This window comes from Sprattus sprattus (genome assembly GCF_963457725.1).
Source record: "Sprattus sprattus genome assembly, chromosome: 1".
Taxonomy (NCBI): Eukaryota; Metazoa; Chordata; class Actinopteri; order Clupeiformes; family Clupeidae; genus Sprattus; species Sprattus sprattus.
The window spans coordinates 25,638,785-25,651,098 of NC_137920.1; the positions used below are offsets into that span (position 1 = coordinate 25,638,785).

General features: G+C 41.3%; 1 protein-coding gene and 1 pseudogene across 2 annotated transcripts in view; one reads left to right on the forward strand and one right to left on the reverse strand.

Annotated features, from left to right (window-relative positions):
* Window positions 1-1,274: 1,274 nt before the first annotated feature.
* LOC308368772 (cytochrome P450 3A30-like) lies at window positions 1,275-7,460 on the forward strand (annotated as a pseudogene). The gene is made up of 12 exons: window positions 1,275-1,345; window positions 1,550-1,642; window positions 1,725-1,777; window positions 1,938-2,037; window positions 2,542-2,655; window positions 3,513-3,601; window positions 4,101-4,249; window positions 4,683-4,810; window positions 5,331-5,415; window positions 5,686-5,846; window positions 6,552-6,778; window positions 7,187-7,460. The product of its transcript is annotated as a cytochrome P450 3A30-like (transcript).
* A 4,676-nt stretch (window positions 7,461-12,136) lies between these two features.
* The window catches only part of LOC308368781 (NLR family CARD domain-containing protein 3-like), a gene marked incomplete at both ends in the record, with an annotated part of 16,089 nt that continues 15,911 nt past the window's right edge, over window positions 12,137-12,314 (reverse strand). The window contains one exon of the mRNA XM_080843041.1: window positions 12,137-12,314. This exon is cut by the window's right edge and continues 364 nt beyond it. Within this exon, the coding sequence (XP_080699167.1) occupies window positions 12,137-12,314 (178 nt within the window).

A 12,314-nucleotide genomic window follows, 5' to 3' on the forward strand; every position in this document is an offset into this window, starting at 1 on the left:
ATGAAAAAATGTGTGCGAACAAAACTCACCAAACTCACCAAATTGCATGCCAATATTATATTTATGCACCTCTTGTTTCAGTACAAAGAAAACCCTGAAAACTTACCTTGAGTGTTGAAAGTTATAGTATCCTAATATAATTTAATGATAGTCATAGTGTAATGAATATTTTTAGACAAGCCACAGTTTTATTATGGAATTGTTATAAATTCAGAAAGTACAGACACATAGACTTATGGTTATTGCTGTTCTAAACTAAAAATGAAGAGGTCCACAATTACAATGTAGGCTTAGGTCTTAAGGAGTGAGAGAGTGTGGAGTATTATTCCCTAATGCCTTTATGCATGTCATGGATGTGATTCTTAGGTTCAAATGTGTTTGAGCAGTGCTTTTCTCAGTCAAATTTCAAGTAAGCTACCTTTTTCGAATATGCCTTTAGAGCTACTGTATTGTATTTCAACAACAAAAATACATTGTGCCTTTGATTTGATTCCAAATATTATAATACTTTTGCAGTCAGAAGTTATCATCATAATATGAACAAAGGTCATTTGCCGTAGCGGTTTGATTGTTTAAAACCCGACCTTTTATCAGGGCATAAATAAGTGCTTGAGTATTCGAAGTCAAGTCAACATAAAGGTGAGGTAGAGATTAGGTCACTGTTGGCTGGTGGGGCTACTAATGTGGGAATTCCCTGTCTTGACTCTTATAAATGCCTGTAGCCTATTATCTTCGCCTCGCCCCTTGTTTGCAGGTGTTTGCCCATTAATGGCTGTACAAAGTTTGCCTCCATGAATCGGGTGTAGGCAATGACTCTGCAAATGTTTTCAATTTCAGAGAAGAAAAACGCGATGGGAAACGCACACAAATAGGCCACAATTTAAGACTACGTGTACTCTAAACAGTCCTGTTACCATTAATCACGGTGGACTGTGATAAATAATTTTAAGATCTAATGAGACTAATGTAGGAGGTGCGTTTAGTCTCGCAGTAAAAGACCGTATCCTAGGCTACTGAAGTCCGACAGGTTTGTCTGGTTGTGCAAAGAAGCATAAACGTTAAACGGATGTGCCGCAATAGATGTTTTCATGCTACAACAGCGTTTTTTTTTTTTTTATCATTGGGACTTTCTTGGATTAGATCATATCTCTCCCCGCTGACGTAGCCATAGTCATTGGCATCAGAGTTATAAAGCAACCTGAGGGCGGTCTATCAGCAGAACACTCCGTGTTGGTCTGTCAGTCAGCCGAGGAAAAGAGACCCACTGTTGAGCGATGGGCTACCTGGCGTTTTTCTCGGCCGAAACCTGGACTCTCCTCTTGCTATTCGTGGGGCTGTTGACAGTGTAAGATTATTTTAAACTGTACTATGTCTAACTCGTATGAATGTGTGCTCAGCTATGAGATGAGATGAGTCATGTCAAAAGCATGCGGGGAAAGGGCAGGTAAAGGCAGATATTGGGGTTTGTGCTACTAGTAGTCATAATTTAAGTTTGCAAAACATGAATTATAAGACAAGTGAACTCAATAATTTGCCTTTCCTTCCATAGGTATGGGTTCTGGCCTTCAGGTTCTTTAAAAACCTAGGAATCCCCGGTCCTAAACCATTACCCTTTCTTGGAACCCTTCTGGGGTATAGAAAGGTATCTATCTATCCATCCATTCATGGTTTTATAGTTATTGTATGTGCTTTTGATTGCATTAAATATTTCTGTTATATTGTAGGGGTTCCACCAGTTTGACATAGAGTGTTTCAACAAGTATGGAAGAGTATGGGGGTAAGTGGCCTATATTTGCACAACATACCCACTTTTCTGCAATTGTACCACAGAAGCAGTCAGAGAAATACCTACTGGTGACAGAAGTGTTAATGACGTTTAATATGGGTTGGCGTATTGCACGTTGTTGTAAGTGCCCTTGTCTTTTCCTGTCCTCTAGTCTCTTTGACGGGAGACAGCCTATTCTCTGCGTCTTGGACAAGACCGTCATCAAAACAGTCATGGTGAAGGAGTGCTACTCACTGTTCACCAACAGAAGGGTATTCTCACCTCATTAATGAACACACACTTGCAAAATGATATTGTTGTAAACAAAAGGTTTGGGCACCTGGGCACAATAAGTGTTGCTTTTTCATGAAATGTGAGCAAACCTGCGTTAAAAAAGGCCAATTTGTACTGTCCTTTTCACCTAAAAAATAACTTGAAGTCATTAACCACTGTTTGTTTGAACTTGCGATAATGACTAGCGATAATGACTATACCGAATCAATTAATTCTATCATTGAACCCTCATTATTTCTATTGCAAAGGTATCACGGAAATCTTACGCATAACACATCATAATTGACATGATTGGGTTGTGCACATTGCAAACTAAGCAGTGACTGTTTTGCAGCTTAAGATAAATGGAAGCATTCGTTGAGCTGATGTTGGGGGAAGTAGAAGTCAGTCTCCCACTAAGGTGGAATCTGTAGGGTTTTGCTTACAGTATCCAACAACAGCATACAAGCTCACTACTAAACCATATGTTTGTGCCCTCTTAGAACATCCGCCTGAATGGACCGCTGAACGACGCTTTGACCGTTGTCGAGGATGAGGACTGGCGGCGGATCCGGAGCGTCTTGTCTCCGTCCTTCACCAGCGGCCGTCTGAAGGAGGTGTGTAGCCCTACATCTGAGTCTGGATCACTAGTTTTAACATTATAACATCATGAAATAATAACATAAGTTGTGTAGGCCTACGTATGGATCACTAATGTTCTATAAGCTTTTACATTATAGCATTATAACATAATTAAATAATAACATTAATATTATAACATTATTTAATAAGGTGCTACAAATGCTGATGGTCCCCAGCTCGATGGCCTACGGACCAGTAATGTCAGTCATCAGATGTGTTTTGTTTTGGATGAACAAGATTGACAGTGTATGTTCATAGGCGCCAACACAACAGTGTATGTTCAAGCGTGACAGTGTTTGTTCATAGGCGCCAGCACAACAGTGTATGTTCAAGCGTGACAGTGTTTGTTCATAGACGCTAACACAACATGGTATGTTCAAGCGTGACAGTGTTTGTTCATAGACGCCAACACAACAGTGTATAGCGTGACAGTGTTTGTTCATAGACGCCAACACAACAGTGTATGTTCAAGCGTGACAGTGTTTGTTCATAGGCGCCAGCACAACAGTGTATGTTCAAGCGTGACAGTGTTTGTTCATAGACGCTAACACAACATGGTATGTTCAAGCGTGACAGTGTTTGTTCATAGACGCCAACACAACAGTGTATAGCGTGACAGTGTTTGTTCATAGACGCCAACACAACAGTGTATGTTCAAGCGTGACAGTGTTTGTTCATAGACGCCAACACAACAGTGTATGTTCAAGCGTGACAGTGTTTGTTCATAGACGCCAACACAACAGTGTATGTTCAAGCGTGACAGTGTTTGTTCATAGGCGCCAAGACACCAGTGATCAAAATGAGGTTCACACTCGGCTCATTGTTTAATCAGATGTTCGGCATCATGAAGACACACTCAAAGAAGCTGGTCAGGAACCTGAAGCGGGAGGCTGACCAAGGCAAACCAGTGGATCTGAAAGAGTGAGTAGACTCTGGAGAAATTAGAGAGAAGGGAAAGAGACAGAGACTTAGGGTGAGAGAAGGGAAAGAGAGAGAGAGAGACTTAGAGAGAGAGAGAGACTAAGGGAGAGAGAGAGAAGGGAAAGAGAGAAATACTTAGGGAGAGATAGAGAGAGAGACAGAGAGAGAGAAAGAAAGAGTGGGAGACTTAGGGAGAGAGGGCTCTTTCTACATATAATCTTTAGCACAGGGAGATCAAATAGTATAGAAGTTTAGAAGTAAAGCAAAAAGAACACAGAATACTAAAGATGTCTTCTTAATATTGAGAATTACTGAAGACGTCCCAATATTGAGGAGTTGTTCCTACAGGAAGAGGAGAGAGTTGCCTAATCATTTAAAAATGTAGTTTAGGGTAGGGTGTAGGATGGAGGGTAATTTAAACTCAGATCTCTCTATCAGTTTCTCACTCACTCATTCTCTCTTTCTCTCCCACTACTTTAAAATTCTATTTCCGTCTCAGGTTCGTTGGCGCATACAGCATGGATGTGGTGACCAGCACAGCTTTCAGTGTGGACATCGACTCCCTCAACAACCCCAATGAGCCCTTTGTCACCAACATCAAGAAAATGCTCAAGTTCAACATATTCAACTTCTTTGTCTTATTGATATGTAAGACATTTTCATACCTATATACCTTTATGTGGTAACATGAGCAAAACAGAAATAATGTTTTGTATACAGTACATATGGTGAAAATACGAAAGCCCTCCAAATATTGCTCTTGATTATCAATTGGCTCCAATTCATGTCTGAGGTTGAGGCAATCGGGGAAAAGGGTGGGCGAAATTGCACAAAAATTCCTTTTGCTGCATAACTGGTCAAATTTATTTGTCAAAGCTACTTATGGTTGTACCTTATAGTAACACTGTACCTCTGCTCAGAAACATAACTTCAGTGAGATTACTCAGAGACCTAAATGTACTATCCACTCAGTAGACTTCTGTAATGTCTCATATTTTCTTACATGACTGTTTCTGAACATGCCTCGCTCCAAACTGCCCCATTAAACTTGTCTCTACACCATCTCTCTCTCTCTCTCCAGCGTTCTTCCCCTTTACCATTCCCCTCCTGGAGAAGATGAACATCTCGTTCTTCCCCGTGGCTGTGATGGACTTCTTCTATGCCTCGCTGAGGAAGATCAAAGCTGAGAGGGAGACCAGCACTCAACAGGTACCCTTCTGTCCACTAGCACAATTATGTTCACTATAGTCTGTTCCTCAGTGGAACAGTTCCCTATGTGTGCTGTGTTCCTCAGTAGAACAGTTCCCTATGGAGTGTGTTCCTCAGTAGAACAGTTCCCTATGGAGTGTGTTCCTCAGTAGAACAGTTCCCTATGTAGTCTGTTCCTCAGTAGAACAGTTCCCTATGTAGTGTGTTCCTCAGTAGAACAGTTCCCTATGTAGTCTGTTCCTCAGTAAAACAGTTCCCTATGTAGTCTGTTCCTCAGTAGAACAGTTCCCGATGTGCTATGTTTCCGAGCAGTGTAATGCTCTGTGGGCTGTGTTGTTTAGTACATACTCTCATGTCTTTGGTCGCACAGTTCCAGCTGTGTTCCTAAGTAGCAGTTTCCTATGTGCTGTGTTCTTTGTGGCTCGGCTCTCTATGGGCTGGATTCTTAGGTAGCGGTTTTCTATGATGGTTTTCTGGGTTTTCTATGACGTGTCATTTCTGTGTGCGGTCACTTCCACAGAGCCGAGTGGACTTCCTCCAGCTGATGATGGACTCCCAGCGGCAGGACTGCGAGGGAAAGCAGAAAGGTGAAACGCCAAACAAAGGTCAGAGGTCGCTTTCACCAGTCTGTTAAGGCTAAGGTTATGGCATTCTTATATTACTGAAACAATAAGTGTAATACCAACAGCAGACACAAGAGAGAGCTGTTTTTCTTATTTCTTTCACTTCTTCATCTGTAGAGTTAAAATATGATGGATACAACAATATCAACTCTGCAATGTAAATTTGATGTAAATGAGTCTGTGTTTTGTGTCTCTTGTCAGTGCTGCCCACCCACTTTTCTTTTTGTGTTTGCCTTCCCTGTCTCCTCACAGGTCTGAGTGACCACGAGATTCTGTCGCAGGCAATGATCTTCATCTTCGCCGGTTACGAGACCACCAGCAGCACCCTGTCCTTCCTCTTCTACAACCTGGCCACCAACCCCGAGGCCATGGAGACACTGCAGCAGGAGATCGACCATGTCTTCCCTGACAAGGTGAGCACACAGCCTCTACGTGTAGCTTTTAGCGCCTTGAGATCCAACTAGTCCCTGATCTGAGGACATACTCGTTTCTTAGTCTATGTGTAGTGGGTAGGTGTTTAAGTATACATGTGTAAGTACACAAGCACTGTATCAGAGTTGTATGTACAGTATGTGTGTGTTTTTGTATAGATGTCCAGTGTATGCATGTGTACGTATGTACATGCTTAAGTTTATATAAATTAAAGAAATGTATTTTCTGTTTGAAGTATTTGTGTGGTATATATGTACATGTTTAAGTGTGTATATATAAGTACATGTTTTTACTGTATGAAGTATGCGTGCAGTATACTAATTACTGTATGAAGTATTCATGTGGTATGCTGTTTACTGTATGAAGTATGTGTGTGGTATTTATGGACATGTTTAAGTAAGTATATATAAGTAAACATATCTACTGTATGAAGTATGTGTGTGGTATGCTGTTTACTGTATGAAGTACTGTATGTGTGTAGTATGTATGAACATACTACAAGTATGAAGTATGTGTGTGGTATGCTGTTTACTGTATGAAGTACTGTATGTGTGTAGTATGTATGGACATACTACAAGTATGAAGTATGTGTGTGGTATGCTGTTTACTGTATGAAGTACTGTATGTGTGTAGTATGTATGGACATACTACAAGTATGAAGTATGTGTGTGGTATGCTGTTTCCAGGCTCCAGTGAGTTATGAGGCCATGATGCAGATGGAGTATCTGGACTGCGTTCTGAACGAGTCCCTGCGCATGTTCCCTGTGGTGACGCGCGTGGAGAGGGTCTGCAAGAAGACCGTCGAGATCAACGGCATCCCCATCCCCATGGGGACAGTTGTCACGGTGCCCACCTACGTGCTCCATAGAGATCCAGACATCTGGAGCGACCCAGAGAGCTTCAAACCGGAAAGGCAGGAGGCGACATTTCCTTTACCTAGCCCAGTTAGCATTGAGAAGATCTAGCCAGCTTGCTATTAGATGTATTAATTTTTCCACTTTAGCTTCCAACACTGTTCTTATATTCATGAGGTTTCAGACCTGGCCCCTCAAAATTATAAATAGTGAATATCCCGTGGAACGGGTCGGCACATACGTTTATTCCTACTAAAATGACAATGTTTCATGGAACTGAATTTGAAGATGTTACAGAATCTAGTTACCTACAAAAAACAAACCAGAAAAAAACTACAAAAACTCCCTTTAGATTATTTTCAAAGTAGCTTCAACAGATTATCTACTACCATTGAAGGAGAAATGTATTTTGCCCATAGCTTTCCTATCTCTGACCTGTCTTTCCCAATCCTCCTCCCTATGTTCAGGTTCAGTAAGGAAAACAAGGACACCATTGATCCGTACTCGTACATGCCGTTCGGAATGGGCCCCAGGAACTGCATCGGGATGCGCTTCGCCATCGTCAGCATGAAGCTGGTCGTCGTGGAGCTGCTGCAGAGGTTCTCCGTCACCTCCTGTGAGGAGACACAGATCCCTGTGGAGCTGGAGAACCAGGGCCTGCTGATGCCCAAAACGCCCATCAAACTCAAACTCGTCCCTCGCACCTCTAACGATATTTCAGCAGAACAGTCACACGTCTAACGGTATTTCAGCGGAACAGTAACATGTCTAACGATATTTCAGTGGAACAGTTACACGTCTAAAGGTATTCAAGCGGAACAGTAACACGTCCAACGATATTTCAGTGGAACAGTAACATGTCTAACGATATTTCAGCAGAACAGTAACACGTCAGACGGTATTTAAGCGGAACAGTAACACGTCCAACGATATTTCAGTGGAACAGTAACATGTCTAACGATATTTCAGCGGAACAGTAACATTCAAACACTCTCTGTGGACACTCCGGGCAGTGATTTTGTAAGATGAGAAAACTGAATTAAGTTATTTTTTTCAGTTTAAACATGACATGTTATAACAACCTAACACCTTCTTGATTGCAGTTCAGGAGTAGGCAAAAGAGAGATGAATGCACACTGCATATGCCTTGTTATAACATGTTTTAAAATACATACTGTCCATGTATTTGCTGAGATTTTGTAGCTCATGCAATAATTTGCACCAAAAATAATGAATGGCATTTTTTAAAATCTTTTTTTTATTGAAAGTGTGCTGTGTACTAGTGGTAGACTATTTTAATCTGAGGTAATTCGATTAGAAGAGGGATTATAATCACATTATATTTATATCTTATTTTAGCCGTATACAAAATATTTCTGCTCTGCTACTTTAGGCTACATGTACAATATCTGTATTGCTGATAAAAAGCTCAAAGGGTGAAATTTGTTCAATTTCCTGAATTAAATTATGACATTGTAATGTTGTTTAAGATAGTCTGTTCCATTGCTTCAAATGATTCTTATTCTTAATCATCTGTTCCTGTAGTTTTTAGCTGATGTAAATGTGCAGCGGTAAAATGCACAACATATGAGATTTTGGTTGGGTTTATTCTGATAGATCTTTCACCAGGGTTTAGAAATGTATTACTACAAAAAAAAGAGATAGTCATGAAATAAAAATGACAGGAGATGGCGATGTTGAACCAGTCTCAATAAATCCATATATAATTAGTTAAATATGACACCCAAAAGCAGTGTGGTTATCTCTAGTTGTTTCTGCACAGCCAAGTAGCAAACAAGGCAGTTCAATTTCAAGTGCCTGTTACTTTAAATGCTAAAGAGCCAGCAAATCCATACATAACTCATGTATGACATAGCAGAAAAGATGTCCAGAAAAATATATTTTTACAAAATCATGTGAAGAGTATTATTGTGCCTCTCTGGATCCTGTTGATTTGGAAGCCATCATCCTTAATTGTTACCCAGTAGCATAGTACCTAGTGATAAAAAAAAACTTTTGAACTTTGAATGGGACATGTTCCCATGACATCCTTCCAAACAAAATCCTGACATATTCAAATTAGGGGAAAGGAATCACTTTGGATTGAAAATCTACTTGACATTCAACATTTGCACTTTTCTGACTCCATTTATTTAGAGACTCAAAGACCTGAAGATAAAGGGTATTAAGTTAGACAAAGACATATGGGTATAAAATGAGTATAAAATGTTTTACGAAATGAAGGCTGAAACTTTTACAATATGAAGTTATTCTTACTCACAGCTATGTGTGCCTGAAATCAATACCTTGCCATCCAACTGCCACAGCAGTAGAGGCCCAATACAAATGTAATGATTGGAGCCAGCTGAACAGTTAATAGTCTCCGCTGTAACTCCACCCCCCCCCCCCCCCCCCCACACACACACACATATAAATGCCAGGCAGATAATATGTCATTTTTTCACCATGTCACCAAAGGGAATTGTACATAAATAATATGATCAGTGTCTTGAGTTCATGCGTATTTACAGCAAAGTCACAGCAGCAGATTGAAAACTAAAGCTAAATAAAAGGTCCTCTAATCTTATTTTATAGTGTGCATGTGTGAATCTGTGTGTGGATGTCTGTGTTTGTGATTGTGTGTTTATGTGAGTATGTGAGACAGATTGTAAGTTTGTTTACGAGTTCTCTTGTTGATGCATGTTGAGCATTTGTGTGTTTGTGCGTGTAAATGTATTTGAGTGTGTGCGTGTAAATGTATTTGAGTGTGTGTGTGTTAATGTATTTGAGTGTGTGTGTGTGTTGGAGATGGGGATGCGTGTTATTCCTCTGCACTCCTCTGCTTCAGCTGCATATGGTTCTTCACTGAGCTCTTCATCGCCCTCTGCAGGAGCCAGGTGGCACGGTGGATGCCGAAGAAGGCGCCTCCTGCCACCCAAAGCCAGTTCCTTCTCATCCAGCTTGGGTTCTTCATCGCTAGAGCACCGGGACTCTTTTACAAAGTTTTCAGTGCCACAGCAAAGTCAATTGAAAGGCAAGACTACAGCGGAAGAGAGAAGGGGAGAGATGTATTAATAGTTTCTTACTGTTTGTTGAATGTTTTGGCTGAACACCTCCTCCCGCCTCTCTGTCATGAGAGACTTATTCCTTGACTTAGACACCCCATATCTCGTGCTTCTCTCTGACCTGCCAGGACGTGGGTGAGCCCAACGAGCTTGTTGTTGTTGTCTAATAAATATACTTAAAGTAGACCTTAGGTAACTTCAGTGAATTTTCAATAACTATCAATAATGCTCCTGATTACGCCTTCATATTGGTGTTTTCCCATTCATAGTAGTGTTTTCCGTTGAGCACATCAGAGTTCAATGGGTGCTTAGAAGTGTCTACTCATGTGATGGTCTGTGTTTCATTTGAACACAAAATACCATTTTTAGGAGACATAACATTGTTTTGAAAGCAAAGTAGCATTTTGCAGGAGATATGTAGGGTTTTGCATTCTGGTGTGTGGTTTTGGGATTTGTGTTTAGTTTTGAGAAGATGAGGTATACTTTCAAAAAATTGAGAAAAACTGTAAATGCCTAGGCACAAGAGTATTGGTTCTGTGAGCTGTACACCACACACACACACACACACACACACACACACAAATACACAAATACAGACAGACAGACAGACACACAGAGATGTATATTTGAACACAGTGTGTGTCAAGGTTTCCTTGCATATAATGCAGTTTAAATCACTTTCGTCTCCATAGGAACATCAATATGTAACACTGTTTTCCATCACAGCACCACAGTGGTGTTTGAACAGGAGTGTGTAGACTCTTCTGCAGACTCTTGTGTTCCCGCAGGATCAAGAAGTCATGTGACCTGGCACAGGGACACTGTAGAGTTATAATGACTTACCCTAAATATAAAATAGGGGGTGTTGAATGGAATAGATCCCCAAAAGAACTGTGTGCTGATTGAATAATGAGTGACAATCGCCACAGGTTGTCTGGTAAGAACAATACAGATGTCAATGTCCAATAATGAATGTTTATTGCCAACACACAGTGCAGATATGAAGTGACCCGTGAACCGTGAAACAATGATCCGTGGTTTCTATGGAATGACATGAATAACAAATATATACAAATATTACAATTATGCACAACAAGAATGAATATATATACACGATGAAACAGACCAAGTGAAGAACACACATATATACACAAACACTCACATTCTTAAACGACGCACGGCAAGTGAATGTCTCTGAATGATGAGATGAATAGTCCAACAAGCTCCTTGATGCACCTCTCTCCAGCTCTGCTCCCACAAAATGGCCAGAGAGGGGGTCGGGCTTATATAGGGGGAGAGGGGCTGAGATGTATGTCAGGACATGCCTCAGGGAAAGACTTGAAACTGTCCACAGAGTTATGTAGGTTTCCTTGAAACTTTCTCTGTGGTGGCCAATAGACAGTGGCACTCCACTGTTTACGACCCCCACAGAACCTAGGGATCAGCTGATAGGCTGACCTCTGCCTGGACCCCAGGTTCTGTGAGTGGCCCAAAACAGCAGGGTGCCTCAGCTGATGGCTCTGGGGGAGGGAGCCGTTTTTACACTAAACCTAGGATAGAGGGGCTCAGTGAATGTGGAGTGGAACGTCTGCAGGTGGGTGAGTGTGTCATAGGAGACGCTGTAGAAGGACAGAGTTTCTGCTGGCCAGTCCAGGTACACTCCTACTCTGCTGGAGCTGGAGGAGGGGGCAGGTATGGCTGGTATGACGGATCACTAGTGTTGTTGGTGGCTGAATTCCAGTCAGGAGGCTACTTAGTTCACATGAAGGATGTGTCAGACATTTCAGTTATTCCATAACTCAGTAGAATGAAACATGGTTAAACTCGTAAACACTACATTTCGTTCACTGCATTTTGTGACAGCTAGTGGTTGGTTGATGTTTTTCTGGACTACATTTGTATGTGTTCTCCCATGAATATATATTTTCTCACTGGCAGCAGACGCTACTTTTTGTCCCCCTGGGTAGGTAGGCACTAAAAAAAGTTAGCAGTCAGAGTAAGGACAAACACACACACACACACACACATACACAAACATACGCTACACATCAGTTTGTCATTGGTTGATCAATAAGAGAGACTGGTAAGTGAGTGAGTGACACTGGTAAAACTAACATACACACACACAGACACATACACAGAGACAGAGAGAGATTCACATTAATTTCCCTCTTTTATTTCCCAGCATATTTTGAACAGTTTAACTATGAATACAATGATGCTCCATAGTAACATATAATAGGCACAATAATTATACATTAATTATCAATATTTTCCATCCAAGCCCAGGGGTGTTTGAACAGGAGTGTGTAACTCTTCTGCAGACTCTGGTGTTCCTGTAGGATTAGGAGGTCATGTGATCTGGCACAGGGACACTGAGGAGTACTGAGGATAAACCCAAAACCCAGGATAGAGGGGCTCAGTGAATGTGGAGTGGAATGTGTGCAGGTGGGTGAGTGTGTCAGAGGAGACGCTGTAGAAGGACAGAGTGCCTGCTGGCCAGTCCAGGTACACTCCTACTCTGCTGGAG